This window comes from Cylas formicarius, unplaced genomic scaffold (genome assembly GCF_029955315.1).
Source record: "Cylas formicarius isolate icCylForm1 unplaced genomic scaffold, icCylForm1.1 PGA_scaffold_9__14_contigs__length_23061073, whole genome shotgun sequence".
Taxonomy (NCBI): Eukaryota; Metazoa; Arthropoda; class Insecta; order Coleoptera; family Brentidae; genus Cylas; species Cylas formicarius.
In genome coordinates this window covers 5934355-5955999 of record NW_026844365.1, presented here as the reverse complement: position 1 = coordinate 5955999, position 21645 = coordinate 5934355, and the positions used below count along the sequence as shown (strand labels likewise).

General features: G+C 33.5%; 2 protein-coding genes and 1 long non-coding RNA gene across 3 annotated transcripts; 1 reads left to right on the top strand and 2 right to left on the bottom strand.

Annotated features, from left to right (window-relative positions):
• Positions 1–1600: 1600 nt before the first annotated feature.
• On the bottom strand, positions 1601–10583 carry LOC132707012 (prostaglandin reductase 1-like). Its single transcript, XM_060678624.1, has 6 exons — positions 10348–10583; positions 7371–7473; positions 7132–7314; positions 4825–5098; positions 2774–2876; positions 1601–1915 (listed from the first exon to the last, which is right to left on the bottom strand). Exons 1-6 carry the CDS (start codon positions 10451–10453, stop codon positions 1686–1688), a joined length of 999 nt encoding a protein of 332 aa, XP_060534607.1. The 5' UTR covers positions 10454–10583; the 3' UTR covers positions 1601–1685.
• Positions 10584–11301: 718 nt separating this feature from the next.
• Positions 11302–17833, top strand: LOC132707008 (uncharacterized). The gene is made up of 7 exons (XM_060678623.1): positions 11302–11572; positions 11631–11771; positions 11823–12018; positions 12066–12262; positions 13269–13351; positions 14732–15141; positions 17424–17833. The coding sequence occupies exons 1-7, from the start codon at positions 11498–11500 to the stop codon at positions 17702–17704; spliced, it is 1383 nt and encodes a 460-aa protein (XP_060534606.1). The 5' UTR covers positions 11302–11497; the 3' UTR covers positions 17705–17833.
• LOC132707011 (uncharacterized) lies at positions 16830–21170 on the bottom strand. Its single transcript, XR_009619685.1, has 2 exons — positions 21090–21170; positions 16830–17471 (listed from the first exon to the last, which is right to left on the bottom strand). It is a non-coding gene; the product is annotated as an uncharacterized LOC132707011 (long non-coding RNA).
• Between the last annotated feature and the right edge of the window lie 475 nt (positions 21171–21645).

The following is a 21645-nucleotide window of genomic DNA, read 5'->3' as shown; positions in this document are numbered from 1 at the left end:
AATACTTCTGACGCAGAGATGTTTTACCATTTATTTCTATATTAACTTGCTTCGTACCGCTTTCGTGTATGCCTCTAATTATGACCAAGAATTCTAAAGTGAAGTGCTGTAATTCAGAACATCCACTTTACGTGTAGCTGTTCTACGCTTCGCTGTTGAAAAAGTTAATTGCTTGCTGGTATCGTTATCATGTATAGCAGAGTTCAGCCTAAATTATTTTTTAAAACTTTGTAAAATAAGAACAGACAAAATATTTACAGGAAAATTAAAAATGGACCTCCCTAATAGCATTCACCTTGGCAACCCCGTCGACTATTAAATAGCGAAGACGTAAAATTAATTCCCTTGAAAAACTCCATTCTTCCTATAAATTATGACCTTTTTAAATTACTTTACGCTAAACACACCTGCCTAAAAACTACCCATCGACTTGTCTTATCACGGTCTTGCAGAAAAATTATTATTAAGAACAGATTATTTAATAAATTTGGCACAAAATATATTAAAAAAATCTTCAATCTCATTACAGATCAAAAAGAGGACTGCTTAATGTAATAGATAAGAATTGCCAAATGCAATCACGAAACTGGACAGCAAATCTTATTAGATAACACTAAAATTCTTGCATGTAATTCTTCTACCAACAAAAAGTCCGCGATTCTATAGAAATTTTAAAGCAACCAAATAATCTTAATCGCGACATAGGTCATTTCCTTTCACCAAGGTAAGTATCAATCAATCAACCAGTTTCAGTTTAGCTCTGATGAAGTCAACAGGATCATTGGCGAAACGTCAGCAAGTTTACAGTCGATTCAAGAGGAATCCAGAAGATTTGTTTAATTCGTAACTCTCATATATTCTTCTATCTATCAAAGTGACTGATTGACAATTATAACTTAAAGGTTTCTACTCTACTCCGTAACGAAAACCAACTTGAGAAAGGGATGCATATATTAGAATGATCTATTGACAATACGACCTTTAGTTGTATATAACTTGTTAAAGTATTTTATTCCAAATTACATTGCACTGTAAAAACCTGGTAAATTTCTTGAATCATCTTTTTTGTACAAACTAATGGTTTGCATAAATCAATAGTCTCTGTTTCGGAAGTTCTAAAAATGAAAATTAAATAATACATTATTTTATTACCGATTTTTGGCAACCCGAGTAACGTTTACAGATAGTCACGTAGTTTTTGCTATTCACATCCCTATTTGAGGGGACTACTGGTCTGTGACCATGCATACGATTGATTTAGGTTAGACATGTTGTTTTGTTAATCTAACATATATTATTTGACGTTCCGAATTGTGACGTTTTCCGTCTCGACATACCAGTTATTTCATTTACTCCGTCATGGGACATAACCGTTGAAGTCACCATATTACACCTCTTGCGGAGCAAGTAACGCAAGAAGTACTTATTTTATCCGTAAAAAATACATTGGTACTTGAACCCAACACTTATTATTGAAAATTGGGCAAGAAAAGTGACCTTAACCTGTAAGATCAATTAAAGGATATATAGCAAATCAACTGCAACCACTTGCTATAACTAAACTATAAAACTATAAAAAAAATCCCGTTAAAATATGATATCGATTATAAACAAAAATTTATTGAAGTAGAAAACAAACAACGTTATATCGTAAATGCAGTTGCGTTTGATTTCCATCCGTCCAGCTAAGCTTTAACGACGGCCTTTCCGAAATTAGCGCCTTGCAGCATTTCCACGAACGCGTTGAACATATTTTCGAAACCTTCCGTGACGGTCTCCTTGTACTTGAGCTTTCCCTCGTTGATCCACGCCAAATTTTGCTGTATTCCTTCAGACCATCTGTCGTTCCATCGGCTCACTATGAATCCCTCCACCTTTAGCTGCTTCATCACTATCGCAAACTGGACGACGCTCGCTGAAAACGAACGAGGTTATTGTCGTATTGGAAGCTTTTTGTAATAAAAGAGAACTCCACTACAAGTCCTTTATTTAATTTAATTTAATTTAAGGGCGCGAGATGCCAGGCCGAGAATCCCATATTCTAACTTCTCAAGACTATAGAATAAGAACACCACAGACCACCGAACAACACTGATGCAACAGTTATTATTATAGTTACGCTGCTACAAATATTGGGTAAACGAATGAATCAAGACAAAATATTCTTAACTTCAAATATTTTTTTTGTGGACAAGGTTACAATTTAAAGGTCACACTCTTTTTGTTATAAATAATCTATTTTCACACAGCAGTAGAAAAAGTCGTCCTACCTTTACCAAAAATTGTAAATCCTACAACCCAATATTTTACCCACCTTTACCAGATTATCCCCGTTACTCAATCAGGATATAAAGCGGGACATAGCTGTACTACAGCTCTACTAACCGATAATATATTGAGGGCTATATATGAAAGCCAGCTAACAATATTAGTTCTTATAGAGTACTCGAAAGCTTTTGATACTCTTAATCATCAAATTTTTATTTCAATATGTTTATGTTAGGCGTAGTGAAAATGACATGGATTTTGGTCTTACGCATCTGTTAAAAAAGAAGCTGTTAGTAAATTACCCAAACGAATGTTCCTTGATGGAAAAGTTGCCGAAAATGTAACGCCTTTTGCACGACTTTCGAGTCAAAGGTAGCCAAAGACGATAAGAGAAGAAATTAAAAGAATATACAGGGCGCGACAATAAAAAAGACTCGAAAAACTGTGTTTCTAGAACTCCCCCACAAAATCTTATTTTTCAAACATAACAACAAAGTTTGCCCACCTTTACTGGTTCTGTCGTTGTATCCGGAAATGGAACCGCAAACGGACACCCTTCCGAACGTGTTCATGTTGTTCATGACGGTTGTACTGATCTCTCCACCAACCTGCTCAACACAATATTCTTTATTGTTTGAAAAATCACCCCACCACGACGCAAAAAAGGAAAATAGCGACATGGTACTATTTATAAATCTTCTGGATTCCTCCTGCGTTGCTTACGTCTCGCCAATCATCCTGTTGGCTTGTTCAGAACTTAACTAGTTTCAGTTAAGGGCTACTTTATTACAATAGGCTCAAAGAACTAGGAAATTGTTAAGTGAATCTCTCAATTTAACTGTTGGCCACTTTTCATATGGATTTGGATGACACAAATCGATAACAATATTATCAAAAAAAATGCACCTGGTATTGTTCAATCTATGGTATTAGAAAATTGAAACGTATAACACGTAAAATAAAAGATATATATATATATATATATATATATATATATATATATATATATATATATATATATATATATATATATATAAATTTAAATAAAAATTGAAAGAGTTTTCATTGACAATGGCAATGCTATTGTTTTTTGGGGCCTGCTTTATGTGCATTGTTAATTTTTACAGTTTAATTTTGTTGTAATGTATTTAAATAACAATAACGGAATTAGTTAGAATCTTTCAGCTATGTACAATCTCTAAGAAACATCCCTAGAATGTTTTTGCCAAAAAGGCAGTTTTTTCGCTATCAATAATATGTTTTAATTCGTTGGGTTTCTCACAATGGATTAAAGGTTGAGGTTTTTACAAATACTTTACTTAAAATGCGCAAAATATTGACGAAAGTCGATAATACCAATACAATTTTAAAAATAAAAATCCTTCAACCGGCGGGTCTAGTAAATAAGAAATTTGCAATAGCCTGCACGGATCTGTATTGTTTTTATCAAATATATTGATGGAGTCTCAAGAAAAGCGAAAGCGAAACAAGTTGAGCCAACGTTTTAAACGCCTTAAACAAAATGAGAACTATTGCTATTGAGTACCATTGCAGAAAAGTCGACAAAAAAAGGGATTCTATTTATATTCAAAATCTCACTCAAAGTAAAAAATCCGAAAACAAACCTTTGTTATTAAATCAAAACGAGCAAATATTTGAAGATTTACATTTAGGAATTTTTTTAGCCGACTGGAGTGTTAAAAATAAGCAATCACTCCCCATTTTCCGAATTTTTAAACATCCTAAGAAATAAGCTTCACTTCCCTAAAGATCCAAGGACTCTTTGAAAAACACCGATGCACGCAGGTTCTCGGACTAAAATTGTTGAGTCTAGTTTTTATTATCATTTTGGATTAGCACAATACCTCAAAAGTTTTTTCATGAAGTGAATAGAAATACTTAACACATGTGTTTGTAGACACAGTCCCGAACTATAATACTGATGATTTTATTAGTTATTGAATTTTATTTTTTAACTTTTACCCTAGGTAATTTCAGAATTGAATATAGAATAAAAAATAAAAAATAGTAGATCTTGGTAGATATTAATCTTAATGAAATATTTTGATGGAATTTATTAATGCCTTCGTTTATACAGTAAAGGAGAAATTTGCATTGAAAAAATAAAATTGCTGAAGTAATTGCTTAGTTTATTTTTTATTTAACGTAACCAGGAAATCTAATTAATAAGCTTAAAAAGATGGATGTTATTTAAAATTCTTCTGGATCCCTTCTACGTCGGTTTTTTATAAATCGGACTTGCTGACGTTTCGCCAATCATCTTGTTGACTTTTTCAGAGCTAACTGGAACTCGATTGTAGGGATATTCCGATACTAGTAAATACGAGTAGGTTCTCGATACTTTTGATTCGATACCAAGTATTTATAACATCGAATCAATCTTGCCGGTATCGAAACAAAAGTACTTGGTATCAAATCGAATCAGCCTCACCATTAAAAAAAAAACCGAACGCATCAGACAAAGATCTGATCTGAGGTGACAAGTCGAATAAAAAAGTTATATGGGAAATTATTGCACAAGTCAAAACGACTCACGTTGTCGAAATAACAGTCGATTCCCTCGGGAGCGAGCTCTTTCAACGCCTTGTCCACGTCCTGCGTCTTGTAATTGATGAAGTGGTCGAACTTTAGGTCGTCCACGAGCCACTTGCCCTTGTCGTCGGACCCAGCGATCCCGATGACCTTGCATCCTTTTATTTTGGCAATTTGACCGACGTGGTTTCCCACAGCGCCCGCTGCCCCCGACACGACCACAGTCTCTCCGGCTTTCGGTTTGCAAATTTCCAGGAAGCCGAAGTAAGCTGTGTTCCTAAAACAGGTTTATAATTATGGGACGATACCTTAGCCCAGATTGTATTAAAATTATGAAGAAAAAGTTGTTTCGTGGATGAGTAACAACTCCTATAACACAGGCCAAGAATTTTTAAACTTGAACGTTGATTTTGATCCGATATTTGATTTTGTAGAACTGCGAACTCCTAAATTTAAATCTGATAAGCATTTTGCTCTAAGAACGAAACTCGAATTAAAAAGTCTAAATTAATAACAAGGTCTCAAAAATAGTTAAGGCCATTTATGTTTCGAAGATAAATAACAATAATAAATTTAGTACTTCCATAAACCTCAATCACAGTTCTGTATCATTCTCATAACCCTATTTTGTTGGAAATATAACTTATGTAAACCTTGTCTTGTACACATATTGATATGTCGGCGGACTGGGTTTTTGAAAGAAAACAGTAAAGTTAATTACTTCCACTTTAATATCACAAAAATAAAGGTTCTTTATTTGACCACGGTACCGCACGTGAAAAATGTTGTTGCCTCTTGGACACACCGGCTGAGACTAACTTTTTGGTGGGCCCGCGGTGTTGCCAAATACACTACACATATAAAACATATGAAACAATGAAAAATGAAAAACATGTGAAAAATTATAAACTGATATCTTAGTCCACTTTCATAAAAACCGTAATATACGGTTCCTCACCAATCTTTTTGCATACATATTCAACATGATTACTGAAGAAACCTAATTGTGGATCTAAGGTCTCTCCGAAATATTTAATTTCCGAAAGAAACTCAGGATTCTGTGGTGGAGCATTGCACGCGGCGGTTTAACCTCCGTTCGCTCCCGACAGAATCCCTTGTATTCGTCCTCAAAAGTTTGATATCGGTTTCCACTGTGTGGACTTAGTGTTTTTAGTGTTCAGTGCATGTTTTAAAGTGATAATCGTCGTCGGCCCCGTTGTTTTTCCCTGTTCACGCCGGTATGGAGGCCGGATGGGCCCGGATGGTCCGCGGTGGAAGCGGGGGGAAGCCGATTTTTTTGGTATCGGTCAGAATTGTTTTTTGCTAGCTGAGCAAATTATTGGTTATTCTTCTTCTTTGTACGTGGTGGTCATTGACCAGAAGCGAAAATCCTCGACGGAACTCGGCAATGGGCGAATGATCCTAGCAGTCGAGCCCAACATTTTTTTGTGAAACGCATAATTGAATTGAATTGAAAGAAACTCAAATTTATTACTCTGTATATCCCGAGTCGTAGACTTTCGAACCGATAACCACGCATTTGGTTTTGCAGCCATTTAATTTTGGTTTATTTTGGTTCCGCCATTCGGTATTCAGTTGGCTAGTTAGTGTTGCTTTGTAATCGTTTCCAGAGACTGAGATAAGCGTGCCATCAGAAAATAAATTAACATTTTTTTTAAAACCTGATACATATCATGGGTACAACTTATGTGCTGTCCCCATGGATAAAAACATTATTATTAATTTTGGTCTGGTCAGATCTCTCAGACGTAAAGTTTTTTATCCATTCTAGCCGAGTCTTTAATACAATATAAACTTAATTTTGTAATAAGAATGTCCCAGTCAATAGCCTTAAATGCACATTCTAAATCTACAAAAACACGCACAGTTAGTTTTAATTTACTCATCGTCATATTGAAAAAATAACTAGACTAAGATCTCTTCAAGAGTTAAGTGAAAAAAACAGTATATGAATGCAGAAGAATAGCCCCAGAAATGTTGGAAAATATCAGAAAGGGCCTTGGAACAAAGGCTCTGACTGCATGGAAGAAGATGGTGGTCACTTCGGGCATTTGATTTAATTTGTTTGGTACTTATTTCGGTACAAAAGTAAAAATACATTATTTTTAACTTATTGGAGTAAACCAAGATTTTTGAATCTAGTCCTATTTAAACTAAGAAAGTTATCCACGAAAGTACAAACATCCGGTATATAAAACAGTATAACAATTTAAAAGTATAGGGAAATCCAAACAACCCTCGTGTTTAAGTGAAATATTCCGGCATTTTTCTTGTAAATCAATTGCTTACCCGGGCATTCCAAGTACGCCAAGACCAAGCGATGTGGACAATTTTCCAAAATCTGGTAAGATGTAGGTAGGCAGGGACGCCCAGTTATTGCTTTCCCCATTGGCCACTGAGTGACTCCTCCAGCCAAACATACCAACTACGTATTTGCCTACCGGAAACTTGGGATTTTTGCTTTCCTTTATTCTGAACAAAAAAAATGTTCTAGCGGATCACCCACAAGTCAAAATACCTGTACTTACATCCCAACTTGAGATCCGATGAACGGGATTCCCAAGGGCAGATTTGGGGCATAGGCGCGCATGTAGGGGTCAACGCTTAGGTAGACGGCTTCGACTAAAAATTCTGTGGAATCAAAGATGTATAAGATTGGAAATTCTGTACCAACCTACAATCAAATGTACTGAAACAGTTTCAGTCAAGCTCTGAAGAAGCCAACAGGGTGATTGGCGAAACGTTGGCAAATTCGACTTTCGAAATTCGACGAAGTTTGGTAAAAAGGAAATAAGCAGGTATAGAGTAGAATGTAATCAACAAGTTAAGTTTAAGGGCTTATTCCTCTTGAGACATTAACGTTAATGTTAGTATATTATTTTTTTCTTAATAAATTTTTGTCTATTCTACAGATAAACCTTAAATGTAATAAACTTATTGCCAACATTTTTGTACAATTTCTTCTGCAAATTCTATGAGCTCGCAATTAAAGACCATGTAAAATGCTTTAGAACACGCACGCATTAAGTTTTTTGTGTTAATTGTGTCCCTAGACACCGGCATCGGTTTTCGTCTATCTCAGAGAAGTGTGTTCCTGAGGGATAAACCGCAGAGCTACTTCTTGTAATGGCAATCCTTTTGACGTTTACAATTACTCTTAAATCAACTCGAAGTTTCTTCTTGCAGATCCAATAGTAGCTTTTTCTTGTGGATTTTCATGAAATTATAATCGAAATCGGTTTCTTGTCATTTACCGCGCCGAAAACTACATAAAAGCTGCAAATATCAATTTAAAACCACACCTTTTTGTTATGAAAACCTAGTGTTGGGACAAGTCAATTGAAAATAAAATTTTATAGTAAATTATTATGCGTTTGTGATGTTCAATTTACCGAGAATCCCAATAATAATATCCACTTTATATTTAAATAAATAAACAAATATAAATTTAATGGTATTTTTAAAATTATCTCGGTCAATTGATTGGTCAATTGTCGTCAGCATAAAGATGATAATTAAGGTAATTTGGCGACATGTGAAACAGAAGCGTAAATAGTCAACAACAGACTTAATTTCGTTGATCTAAACTGCAGCTTGCTTTATAATTATAATTATCTCTCTCAGTATTGACACACCTCATATAGTTGATAAATAAGCACCGAGTTCAAAAGTGCAAAAACCAATGATCGCTTCTCGAATAATTTTTGCGTTATTAGTGAGTCCGAATTGGTAAACAATTTTTTTCCGCTTCATTTCCGTCGTCATTAAAACAGTAATTTTTTTATACCACAGTGCTAGGAAACAGATTGGAGTAATTAAATTTTGCACATCTCCTTTTTGGAATAACATCTAAATTATTTGAAATAACTGCGAGCGGTTTGCAGAATGTTTTTCCATATTCCCTGGCCGTAATATCATTTTTTTTTATTATATTAATATACAAGACGTAATTTAAAGCCCTTAAAAATTTTTTTCCGAAACTTCCCACGTTCCTTCTTTTATTTCAATCATATGCTCCACTTTTGATAATTTACTATCTTTGTTACCTCTGAAAATGATTTTTTTTCAATAAAGACGTGGAAGTATAAAAAAAACTGATAACAGAAAATATTCTAGTATATTACTCGGTGCATGAGTTTCATTTTCAGGTCTCATTTTTAGAATATGATTTATTTCTTATGGGGAACTTAAGTCAACTTCGACTATATGGGTTGAGGATAGCCCTAACTGATAGAGTAGGGTTCGAAATTCATAGAAGATAAGCTTAATATTTCCAATATTAAAGAATTGATACAGATTTACTGTCAGAATTTTTGGAAAATACACATTTTCAAGACAGTACAGATTTCATTAATCAAAAAGTTCTAATAAAAATATTTATTATAAAAATTTAAGGATTATAAAAACAAAAAGGCAAAGACCAGCATTTTTAGCAGGTACTGTGGAAGTTATAATTAAACTGAAAGATAAAGTTTCTAAAAAGTACAAAAGTACAAAAATAGAAGTTATTGTCATAGCATTTAAAAATGAAAAGAAAAGATATATGGACTCTGTCTCTAATAAAAGTTATAGTAAGATTCTTTGGAAAAGTTAAGTAATTTAAATATAACATCTAAAACTACAAATTTGTTCTTTCCTGATTGATTAAATAGACCTTCAGATATTGATAAGTTAATAGTATATTATGCAACAAGTGCGGTAAACGGCATTTGACTCACGAATTTATCAACGAGTGACTTGTGTTGCATACTATACTTTTTCTACGACCTTTAGTTTTCACAAAACAACACGAATACATTCACTGACATGACCGTCAGAATTCTAAGCGTGGGAAATATCTCCGAAAACATCCGATTGCTCCCAAACCTGTGCGATAAAATCCCGGAAATGTCCGAAGTGGCTCGGATCCGCGGGAAATGAAACTGACGTGGTAAAGTGACGCTCCCTGTACGCTGGATCGGTATGTAACTAGCTATTTTGCAGACGGGAGTAGAAAAACAGTATTACCAAAATAATTTTAAAATAAAGTTCTATTTAAAAAAGTGGACTTTGTATATTTTCTGTTTATTGCAAAAAAAGTGCAAGAAAAAATTATGATTGACGAGCATTTTTTTTTTCAATCTGATACCTGATTGCGTGCAAATAATAAACAAATATATATTTGCATTTATCTGCTTTTTTGTAATTCATGTGGTTTTATGGTAAATATTGTATCGTTAAATATTGCGGAAAAAATGTATTATTATTATTATTCTCTACCCAATAATAACCATTGAATATATCGGTTCTGTTTATTTCTTTATTACTGTATGAGTTTCACTTTTACTTACTGTAAATGTGATTCTCAAAATTATCTTAACGCGATAAAGAAATTAAGCCGGTGAGTGGTTATCTTCCACTTCGCGATAATCTATTTTTTGCTCTCATACGGATCTCACTAACATCAGCGATATGTATACTTATTCAGATACCGAACTCGTTTTTGTCATAAATATAATTCCTTACCTCCGTCTTTCAAAGGCGGCAGTTCTTCTTCGACCAATTTTAAATCGCCGGGCTTGGGTAGACCCTCGAATTGCTTTTGGAGAATGAACACTTTTGACTTGACCATTTCGGAAAATTATGAGAAAAAATGAAAAGAAATAATGGTTCCGGCTTAGAGATTTCGAAACTGACGAGCGGAGCTGCGGGCGATATATGGTGCTCGATCGCAGCGGTTTAAACAATTATGCCGAGGAGCGGACGGACGAAAATACATTTGTTTATCGACGGGACAGGACCGGAGCAGCGAAAATTTAAAGTCAAAACTAATTAAAAAATAAATAAATATAATGTGATGGATTTAAAATAATGTATATTTTATTGGTCATGCTTTTTTTAGCTGCCCTGTATACTTAAAACTTACGCCTGTCGTCATAAATTACTGACGGGAATTCAAAACAAACCTGGCGTAACCTATCACATGAGTTAGCTGTAACGTCATGAGTTAATCCGTTAGAAAATCCCCATTTGCACATGAATTTCTACATGTACCTTTTCATGTAAATGGTGAAACGTGTCTACTACTAAATTTGACACATAAAATTACCAGCCATCATTTTCCCCGATTTTTTTTTATAAGCTTGGAAGGAAGAAAGTTTCGCCTTTTAAATATATGATTATAAAAAGTAAGAATGGACAATTTGTTTAAAAAACTGTAGGTATTGCAAAATGCCTAACCCAGATAATTAAAAACTATAATAAAACAAGTAAATAACTAATTCATCAAAATTTGAAAAATAACCTTTAAAAACAAAATGCCACCAAAATAATTAAGCCCATTTTGCTCGAAAACATTGCAATTGAAATTGAAACGTGTCAACTGGACTTTAGTTATTTCTTCGACAGTCTCGGTAAAGGGCTAGTGTCCAGAGAAAACACGCCAAATGATTGTAAGAAGAAAAATATTCTTTGGTCATAGCTCTTCCCCCCAAACAGCAGGGTATAAATGTAAAGATTTTTTGAGATTCTTTGTAAATATGAGGTTTTTGTGCTAGGAAAATGCTAGAATTTAGTAGCTTTTTAGATAACGAAGGCGATATGAGCAAGACCAGCTTCTCCGTATTTGTCGCCATTTTATACATAAAAGTTTTATATATTTTAGCTGTTACTTTATATGTGTTGTCAGATTATAACGATTTCTCCGATTCAGCCTAAATCAAAACTACCGGGCATGTTTTGCATTAAAGATGTGAGTTGGATCTCGTAAACACAGTCGCGAAAGTCCCCACGGTTAAGTTGTTTTCTAGTTGTCTTCATTGAATGAGGATTGGGTACCATATCCTGGGGATGGAGCCGAAGCGGCCAGAATTTCCAACGAAAATTTGAGGCAGTTGAAATCGCACGACGTTCTCGCAGTTGGCTTTTTGTACCAAGCCTATAAGAACGAGGTAATTTCGAATTTGATTGTCTATGAAATTGAAAATTTGTGGTAATTTTAGCTGCAAGGAGTGGTCCTTAATGAAGATACTGGTATTAATACAAAGCTCCAAACCGCCGTTTTCCTTAAGTCTCTGGCTAGTTCCATGGATGAAGTATTTTGGGCATTGGTCATATCGCCTGAGAAATTCCTCCCGTATTGGCACTACCACTTGACAGTGCAAGGCAAATTTAAAGTTAAAGTTTTTACTCCACAAAGTAAGTGTTAAACTCAACATTGGTTATTTGTATACTCTGTGTATAAGCTTTTATTCAGGACTTTTTCGAAGAATCAAATTTGGTTATTTTGGCGAGCTTCAGCAACTTGAAATTGATAGAGCACTTGAAAGAGTATTGCTTTTCGGTCGTCATCGTGGACGAGTTGGATACAGTCATTACCAAATTGATCGTCAAGAAATTGAGAGGCAATTTTAACATCGGACTGACCAGGAGAAATTTTTATGTAAGTTTCTGCTATTTTTCGTCAGTTTGGCAAAAAATTTTATACAACACTCCAAAAAAAAGAAAAAATCTTTAAACGAGGGTTAAAGTTCATTGATCGCGCGGGATGTCTCAGGAATTCGCGGGTTTTCTCATGATTTCTGCTGATTTCGTATGTTTGCGCCAGATTTCTCATGATTTCGTATGATTCCGCGACATTTCCCATGACTTAGCGGGATTTGTTATGATTGCATAGGTAAATACTTTTTATCACAGCTAAATAAGACTCACAAATTAAACTTCTGTGGTGGCCATACGAGTGAGAAAGGAGCTTTGCTATTATTACTGCTAATAATCATTTTTATTGTAATTATGCCTGAAAAATCAAACCATTTCCATTAGGCCGGTCGGTACGACAAAAAACAGTCTTAGAAAATCTGTTATACATGGTGGAATTTTATTTTATATTGCTTTAAAATAAGTAAAATTTTAATTATGGTGTTTTCAAGAATTTTTGTATGTAAAGACTCAATTTATCCCATTTTGATGAGTTTTTGGATTTTTTAAAAATTGGTATTGTGTAATTTTCAACATGTTTGTTAAACTGGTGCTTAAAATTTCAATCAGAGGACAGATAGAGAAAAATAGAAAACTTTGCTTGCTTGCTGGGATAGGATTTGTCAAAATTAGCTCCGAATTTCTTAGTCTCACATTCATGTCCATACATTTTTGGTTTTGATATGAGGGTACGAATTTTAGCCGGTAGTGTATAAAATTAGTCCTTATGAAGAAGTAAAAAAAAAAATCATTTATTAACACTCAAAAAATGTCAAATAACATGTACAAACACATTTAAAAACTGTCATCTTTTCTTGATTAAAATTAAAATTTTTATACATTCTGGACCATGTTCAGGATACAAAAACATTTTTTTTTACTGATCAATGTCAAATTTTTCATATCTCTCTCTCGTTTTCAAATAATTTAAACTGACCAAAAATTTTCTAAGACTACCGAACCGTTCATAGATCTACCCGGACCAAAAGCTACACTGGAACCTTCTCAATTGGTCGAATCCGGGCTGCGTCGGCAAGCTGTCCGAGTTCTATAGGTAAAGTGAGCCTCAAACTATATCATCTTGACTTTTGACGGATAGTCCACCAAAAATTAATTAATTAATCAGGTTATAAGAAAGGACAAATTTGAAAGCGGTAAATGCTATCATTATTAACATATTCAGATATATCTATAATTTTATCTATTTATTTTTTTATTATCCAGACCTTAGTTACATTAAATGGGACAGGCAAATAACGTTCAAGAAAAATATCTGTAGTATAATTAAAATATGAAATATTAGATATTAAGTGCCACATTCATTATACATCACACTATTATACTAAGACTGTGGTTCATATCATGTATATATAAAACGTTATTATTATTATTTTATACAACAGGTATTCACAATCACGGCCTGAAGAGCGTTTACTAATAATCTAAAAACAATACAGAAAATTGCAATCACTTAGCAAGCCTCACATTCAAATATATTCATCACAAAGCATACACCTTTCGTAAAAATTTTTGTTTTCAGTGATTTTCTTTTATTGCGTGGATTTCATCGAAGAGACCCTCACTGTCATGTATAGATATTGAGAGATTGACGATATTTGTCTCTTAACGTTTTGTAATGATATTTTAGTGACTCCAGTGAAAAGAGTCAAGCTCATTGGACCAGTAAGGGATTTTATGTCATTTTTATGTTTTATTGATAAAGGCTTATTCGATTGTTTCTGAAACAGGTATAGACCACTAAGGTAAGCTCCTCCCACACACTAGTAGCTAATGATGCTGCGGAAGAATGCATAGTAAAGCAGTAGTACTGTTTCTGTTTTCATTATTTTAGAGAGCTCAAGATTTATAAAAAGTAAATATTTAGTTTAGTTTAATTTAGAATGTATTGGATGCGCTCGTCCCATCTGAGCCTGCTGCTGTCAATAACAATAGCGGGGTATCTACAAGATTCGACTCACTTAACAATTTTGTCACTTATTTTCACGTTACTTTCACGTTGCGCGCAATAATAGTAGGATAATCTCCAAATGTTATATATACAGTTTTCTCAAGGTTTAAGGACAGTTTGATTTCCACCTCCAACTATGATTTCCCTGTGGAGATCACTGCTGTCTCACCCGCAAAAGACAATATTTTGTCATCAGGCTCTTTTGCAAATCTCCACTCCAGTTTTAACATGGCAGGATTCACTAACCACATTATTAATTTTAACTAGTCGACTTCTATCTTGCAAATATGAAGTTATTTAGTTAGATTAAGGATATAGGTCATGTCATGCTTATCTTATATCAGCACACTTAAAAGCGTCTGGCCAAAATGATGTCTTAATGCTCTTATTTCGACAATTGCCGTCAAAAGCCGAGACGATATACTTCGAGGTGCACCGTACGTGGGTAACTTCGTCGTTTTCCAGCGCGGACAATGACAACTTTGCGAACTTCGGCAATCGCTACCGGCGTTGGTGGTTTCGTCTCACCTGGAACTTTTGCGACCCGTTGGTGCCCGATACACCGGACGAAATCGAGACTTACAGAAAAACGGTAAAAGATTGGGCCCTCTCGAACGGTATATCGGGCGATGTTCAACGCGTAAAGTCGAAGAAAAAGGTTCGGAAGCCCGGACAAAATCGAAGCGGCGGCGAGCAAGACGGCACATCGACGACCGAAGGAGTTCGCGATATGGAGGCTCGAATATGTGACGCACGTCGCCAAGGTGGTGAAATTCAGGAAGACAGTGGCGATTCTAGCGATACCACCGTAATATACGAGGCGGACAAGGACTGGAAGTTCGGAAATACTGCGGGAACGATGTCCGACGCTCGGGGTAAGAATTCGCTAATCAAATTGATGAAATTTTATCGAATAACAAAACTAAATTATAATTCAGTTGTGCAGTTACGTCACGTATAGTGACGTAATAAAAAATGATTGATCTTGACGCAACTTTTGACACCGACTCCGGAACTGACAAACAAAATACCTGTGTTAATTTACGACATCCTAGATTAAGATGTTATGCTATGATGTAACTGCACAACTGCTCTGAATGGACTTTGCAAAATATGGAGGCGGTTATTAATGGCTCGAATATTTATTTATTTACCAATGTTACACCATTTTTAGAATTTTAAACATATATGCATGGTGGCGATAATGCAATGAATGAATACGTAAAAAACAATTACATAATTGTATAGAAATGTAAAACAATAAATAATAACAATTCTTCTACTTTGAAATACATATAATCTCTTAGTTCTTGGGTTGACGTTGTTCAGTAATAACACTGTTTTTTAGTTTTATTCAACGTTTTACTCAAAATGTGAGTTTAAAGAATCTAAAATACATACAAATATTATAAAACTTAAATATTTTATATAATGAATTAGGAAAGTACAAATATGAAATAACTGACATGAATTTAAAGTTTGACATGACTTTGAAGTGTATGCCTATTTTAAACAGTGTTATTATAAGACAGTTTATTTCGACAGACGAATACAGAATATTTGTAAATAATAATTTAGATTTTGTTATTTAATACTTCAATTACATTTTTTTCCCAATTTATTCCCAATTTTTTTTATGATTAAATTTACAGTTTGTACGATTTTGTAAAAGTGGGCTTGTCAGTCCAATACATTTTGTTGAGCAATTTAGTATTTGATTTTAACTGGAAATGGATCTGAAATTGGTTTTTTTAGACTGGGTGGGATATCATATTTGGAAAGCGTATGTTTAATTTTTTCAGATACATTATTTATTTATGCAACATATTTCTCATTAATTGTATTATTTTTGTTAGATTTTTATTATAAAACATGAAGCATCAGATTCGCTGTTTAAAAATTTTTGTAATGTTGTTTTCAGAAAAATAATTTTTAATTAAAACTTGTGCGAAATTTGATAAAATTTCCACCCTATATCGGCTGTCCAAATAGTTTGACTAATACATGTCGCTTTTGTTTTAGAGAAAAATGTTAAATACAAAAGTTATAGATAAGACTCAAATAAATAATTATGTTGGGTGGTTATTTTTTGAATCAAGAATCGAACCTGACTTTGTTCAGGTTCCCTATTAACTACATTTTGTCGTTATCAAAATAAAAAATAATTTCACATATTTTTGAGCAATTTGGACCCTGGAAGAACAGGTAGGATTTTGTACAATAGTTCGATAAACACGTTTTTTTTATCATAAATTTTGATGTGTTTTTTCTAACCTAATTTTGATCAAAATTAGTTTTCATGTTTTTTACATAACACTGAACACCTAGTCTAGTTAATGAGTTCAAAATGACGTTAATTGAACATACTGTTACTAAAATTATAGCACATTTGATTCGGAATTATGTGTAGATTGATGTGCAAAAAAAGTGGATTGGTACATTGAAAATTTCAAAAGTTATAAACAATTAAAAATAGTAAAAAGTTGTGTTTAGTTTTTTGCTTATAGTTCGTAAACAAATATATTTTTTTTTGTTTTTGAAAAAAAAAAATTAAATATTAAATAATTTTAATTTAACGTTGCAAATTGCCGTCATATTGAGGTTGCACAACAAAAAAATTTTTGGAAGTATATAAAGTAGATTGAAAAATTAAAACAAAAAATATGATTTAATCTAAACCCTTCAAAAAACTGATTCCCGTTTGAATTTTTCATTGAAGTTAATTTTCCAATAAACTAGAACTTTTTCCGAGACTTCCTTCATCTTTACAAATGAAAAATAGTAGATGTATAATAAAAACTAATGGTCGTAGAAATGAAATTATTTCTCAACCCATCTTTTTCCCCACCCGACACTTTGTGCCTGACTCTCCGCCTTCGTTACTACTGGCGCAATGTGTGAGACGAAACCGCCTGCGCCGTCAAAATAGATGCCGAAATATACAATAACTTTCTGGAATCGTATCGCCCTCCCTCTGACCTTGTCCTCTTTTCTTCCATCCATGTCTTCGCTGCACCACAGCCTGACTTTTATCCGGCGCTAATTCCAGACCATTTGCTCTCAGCCAGTCATTAATGTTATCCATTGCAGAATTCCACAAATCCTACGCAATTGTTGAGTTGATTTTTTGAGTTTTGAAAAAATTCACCTTCCGTAGCATCAGAGTCGAGCAAAGCAGGAAGAGTCGAGGCCGTTACACTAGAAACTGAAGAAGACTCTGACGATATATTGAAAACTTTTGCTAATAGTCGCGGCAGAGCTAACGCAACAAGAGACCGTTCAGTGGAACGGACCTGTGATGTGGTGGTGACCGAAGCGGATGATTTCATTAATTCCTTGGTATGCGGTAAATCGAGTGCATCGACGAAATCGGCAAAACTCGATTATGAAAACGCGGATAGAATTCTAATGGAGGCGGACAAACTACTCCATAGTTGAAGGTAACGTTTATATGGGGGTAGGGCAAACATTGGTACATCAGATTTCACCGATTTTGAAAAGTGACTTTTAGGTTACTTTGGGTTAGGTTAGGTTAAAGCAAAAAAAAAAAACACTTAAAACCTGTTTTAATAAAACCTGTTTTAAAAATAGTAAAAAAAAAGTGTTGAGACTTAAAAGTTTGGTTATGAATGGTAGAATGCCGTAAAACACAGTTTTACAAGTAAATCGTTTTGTTCGCTAGTTTTATGTATTTATGTGTAAGAATATTTAAATAGTATACGTATTTCGATATAATACATATAAGGCAAAACTTGATTGCAATAGTATTATTTTTACCCTACCTGAGAACCTACCCTACGCTACTTCCCAATGATTATTAAATAAGTACTAAAACGATTTAATGTTGACATTAAATTGAAAATAACGAGTGATTATCCAAACAAAATGCTATATTAGCTACTCAAAATACTCAAAGTCCATCAAAACTCGGGTAAGTTTCAGATTATTTCCAGCCAGCGAGCGAAAAATTACACTATAATATATATATATATATATATATATATATATATATATATATATATATATATATATATATATATATATATATATATATATATATATATATATATTCGAGTGTTCGAAGTGTTTTCGGAGCGCGAGCATTGAAGATGCCAAGTGAGATTTTGGCGAAACGTCTGCAGGATTCCAGTCGGAGTTCAACGAGCGAACGGATGATATCCCGGAGTATAGTGTCATCACATTTTTCCATTCGTGAATCAATACGTGAGAATATATATATATATATATATATATATATATATATATATATATATATATATATATATATATATATATATATATATATATATATATATATATATATATATATATATATATATATATATATAAGTTTTTTTCGACCGCGATCATTTCTGTACCGTTGAAGAGAATGGCCACCATTCTCTTCAACGTGAATTTCAAATATTGATGTATTGATGCATACTATTTTTGCATACTCATATATATATATATATATATATATATATATATATATATATATATATATATATATATATATATATATATATATATATATATATATATATATATATATATATATATATATACTATATACTAAAAACTAAATTAACGTAATATGGCGCCGGTTGCGGTCTTAATGGTTACAACCCTCACCACGCCATTGGGACCGGGTGTGTTTGGATTATACGTCCACTTAAGTGGGGGTAATTTAACTAGTACAAGAGTAGTGTTTTCCATTGGAACAACCGGATCGAACCACTTACTTTGCATTAAAGTATGTAATTACTCTGTATACCAAAGCCGCCAGAAATCTTTGTGCACGCGCTGCGTTAACTGCCCCCGAGAAAGTCTATTTCATTTAATAATAAGAAACTTGAGCTTTTACTTGATGAAAATCTATTTATCAAAATTAATAACAACTAAAAGTTCAGATTTTCACGAAATTATGTTTATGTATTTTTATATGACAATTGTTTGGACAATACCGTTTTTGTATCAAATGTAATATTTACAAATTACTTGCTACTATGTATACCGAAAAATGGCCATAAAACCTTAATTAAAATAATGAGTATGGTTTTGTTTATACTCCTCAAATAATAAATGTTATGGTGGGAATTTGCTGGTATCGTATTATTGGGCCATTTTCTATGGTCTATAACCTCACGGCAGGAACCTATTTAGATTTATTACAAATTCAAATTGAACGCGCACTAGAAGAAGTTGTTTGCGAAGATCAGGAGATCTGGTACCAGATAACTCCCATATGTTTAGGGAGTATTTGGGAAGGACTTTAACGGGAATATTATCGACCCAAGTTGCCGAACCCTTTGGCCACCCTGGTCATTTCACCAATCGTACGACGTCTTTCTGTGAGGTCCATTGAAAAGTGTTTTTTATAAAAACAGTTCAAAACGGTATTTGTTTAACATTTAATGAAGGGGTGTTTGAGCATTTACTTAAAAAATAATGTTTCTTTATAGCAATATCTCGTAGTCGTTATTTTATTATAATTAAAATTCAAGCTTCCTTGTTGCCTAAACCGTCCTTTAAATGAAATTCATTCCAAGAGCGCTTTAAGGGACAAGGAGGGCTTCAGAACCGAGCATGAGTTTGATCATAAGAAAAACCATGATATACCTACATACTTAGTGTATTTGTAATTTATTTGATATGTCCCGCTTGACGTTTGCAAGTTTTGGAAGTAGCGTCATGGAAAATATTTGCTGGGGTTTCTTGTATTGATCTTTGCAATTTTACCATCATAGTTAATTCAGTTACTGATGATTGGCTTATTAACATTTATTCAAACTGGGCATATCATACCAGATCCTTAAAAAAGATATATTACGATTACACGGGAGCCAATATTTGGGCACCTAAAATACATGGAATGCAGAGTTTTCGACTACATTTTAACACTCACATAAAGGGTTTGTTCTTTGATCTTTTGTTCAATTAAATAATTAGGAGAAATGAATAAAGCCCACAACTTTTCTGTCTACTATTTTTTCATATAACCCATAACAAAATTTGTAAGGTAGGTGTTAAAATATTGTCTGGTATTTTGTGCTGTCTGTAAAAAATAAGTATACCATTTATTGAAGTACGAATTTCGTTTTTTGTACACATTAATATAATTTTTTTTAATTTTTTTTCTATTGTATTATTTCCACGTTTCTAGTCTAAAAGAGAAATGTGTTGTTCTGTTGGTGATTTATGAACATTAGAGTATATTATATTTATTATATTATAGTATATTATTTATAAAGAGAACGTTTTCCTCATTTTTTTTCTAAACTCTACCCTTGTTTTTCTGTTTTCACTATCGTAATCAGTGGAGAAAATGTACTAGTTTGCCAATTTAACCGACTTCGTGTATCTACTCATAACAAAGTTACCAATGATGAGCACCTAATTTAGATCAGCTTTGTATATTTGAACATACTTGGGTAACTCAAAGTCACGTCTGACATTACAAACGGACGTCATATGGATGCCCAACAAATAAATGCTAGAAATCGACAAGAGACCCGCAAGAATAATAATGTAATAAGCTAACCTATCAGAGGAGGTAGGTTGTAGCTGCGAAGCCATTGTCCACACAGCTATGTGTAGGAGCAAAATTTTTGTCCAAACAATGGATATTTCAGACCGAAGATTTATCAAATGCCTGTCCATTAAATGAAATTAAGGCAAACCGGATACAGAATAAGAACTTAATTTTTTGTAGCAAAGTTGGATAATAAATTCAACTTGATTGATACAACATTAATGTTACATCAAACTGGTATCTGGGTATACCATGAAGCTTAAATGTTTCTAAGTGTAATGTGCTTACTTTCTCTAGAAAGCCGAGCATAATCATCTTTAATTAGGTAATAAATGGGAACTGTATTGATTCGATTAAGTGAGGTTAAAGACTTAACTTAGGTTGTCTTCTTCTATACCTCATATTGAGCAATTAGTATCCTCGGCGTCGAGAGCGTCTGGTTTTGTAATAAGAAGAAAATACTCATTTTTTTAAGGCAGATAATATATATCCTCGCAGAGGATTTGATTTGAAAATTTCTGAATGGGCTCGTACATGGTAGGATGAACTCTTTTCAGTAAAGTAAAATTTTATTTCCCCAGAATTGAAGGCGAGATCTAGGCCTACGTTTCATCTCCCTGCACTTACGACAAATGTTTATATCAGCCGCCAATTTTGTTTATCTGTGGTAACCTTAATTTTATTTCAGACGGGCAGCGCCAAAATTTGGAATTTGAATATGGAAGAAACAAAGTAGAGTAGCAATTTTTTATTATTTTTCAATGTAATCCCCCTTAACTTCAATACACTTATTACATCTCTGTATTAACAACTCAATCCCTTTAAAAAAATATTCTTTTGATTT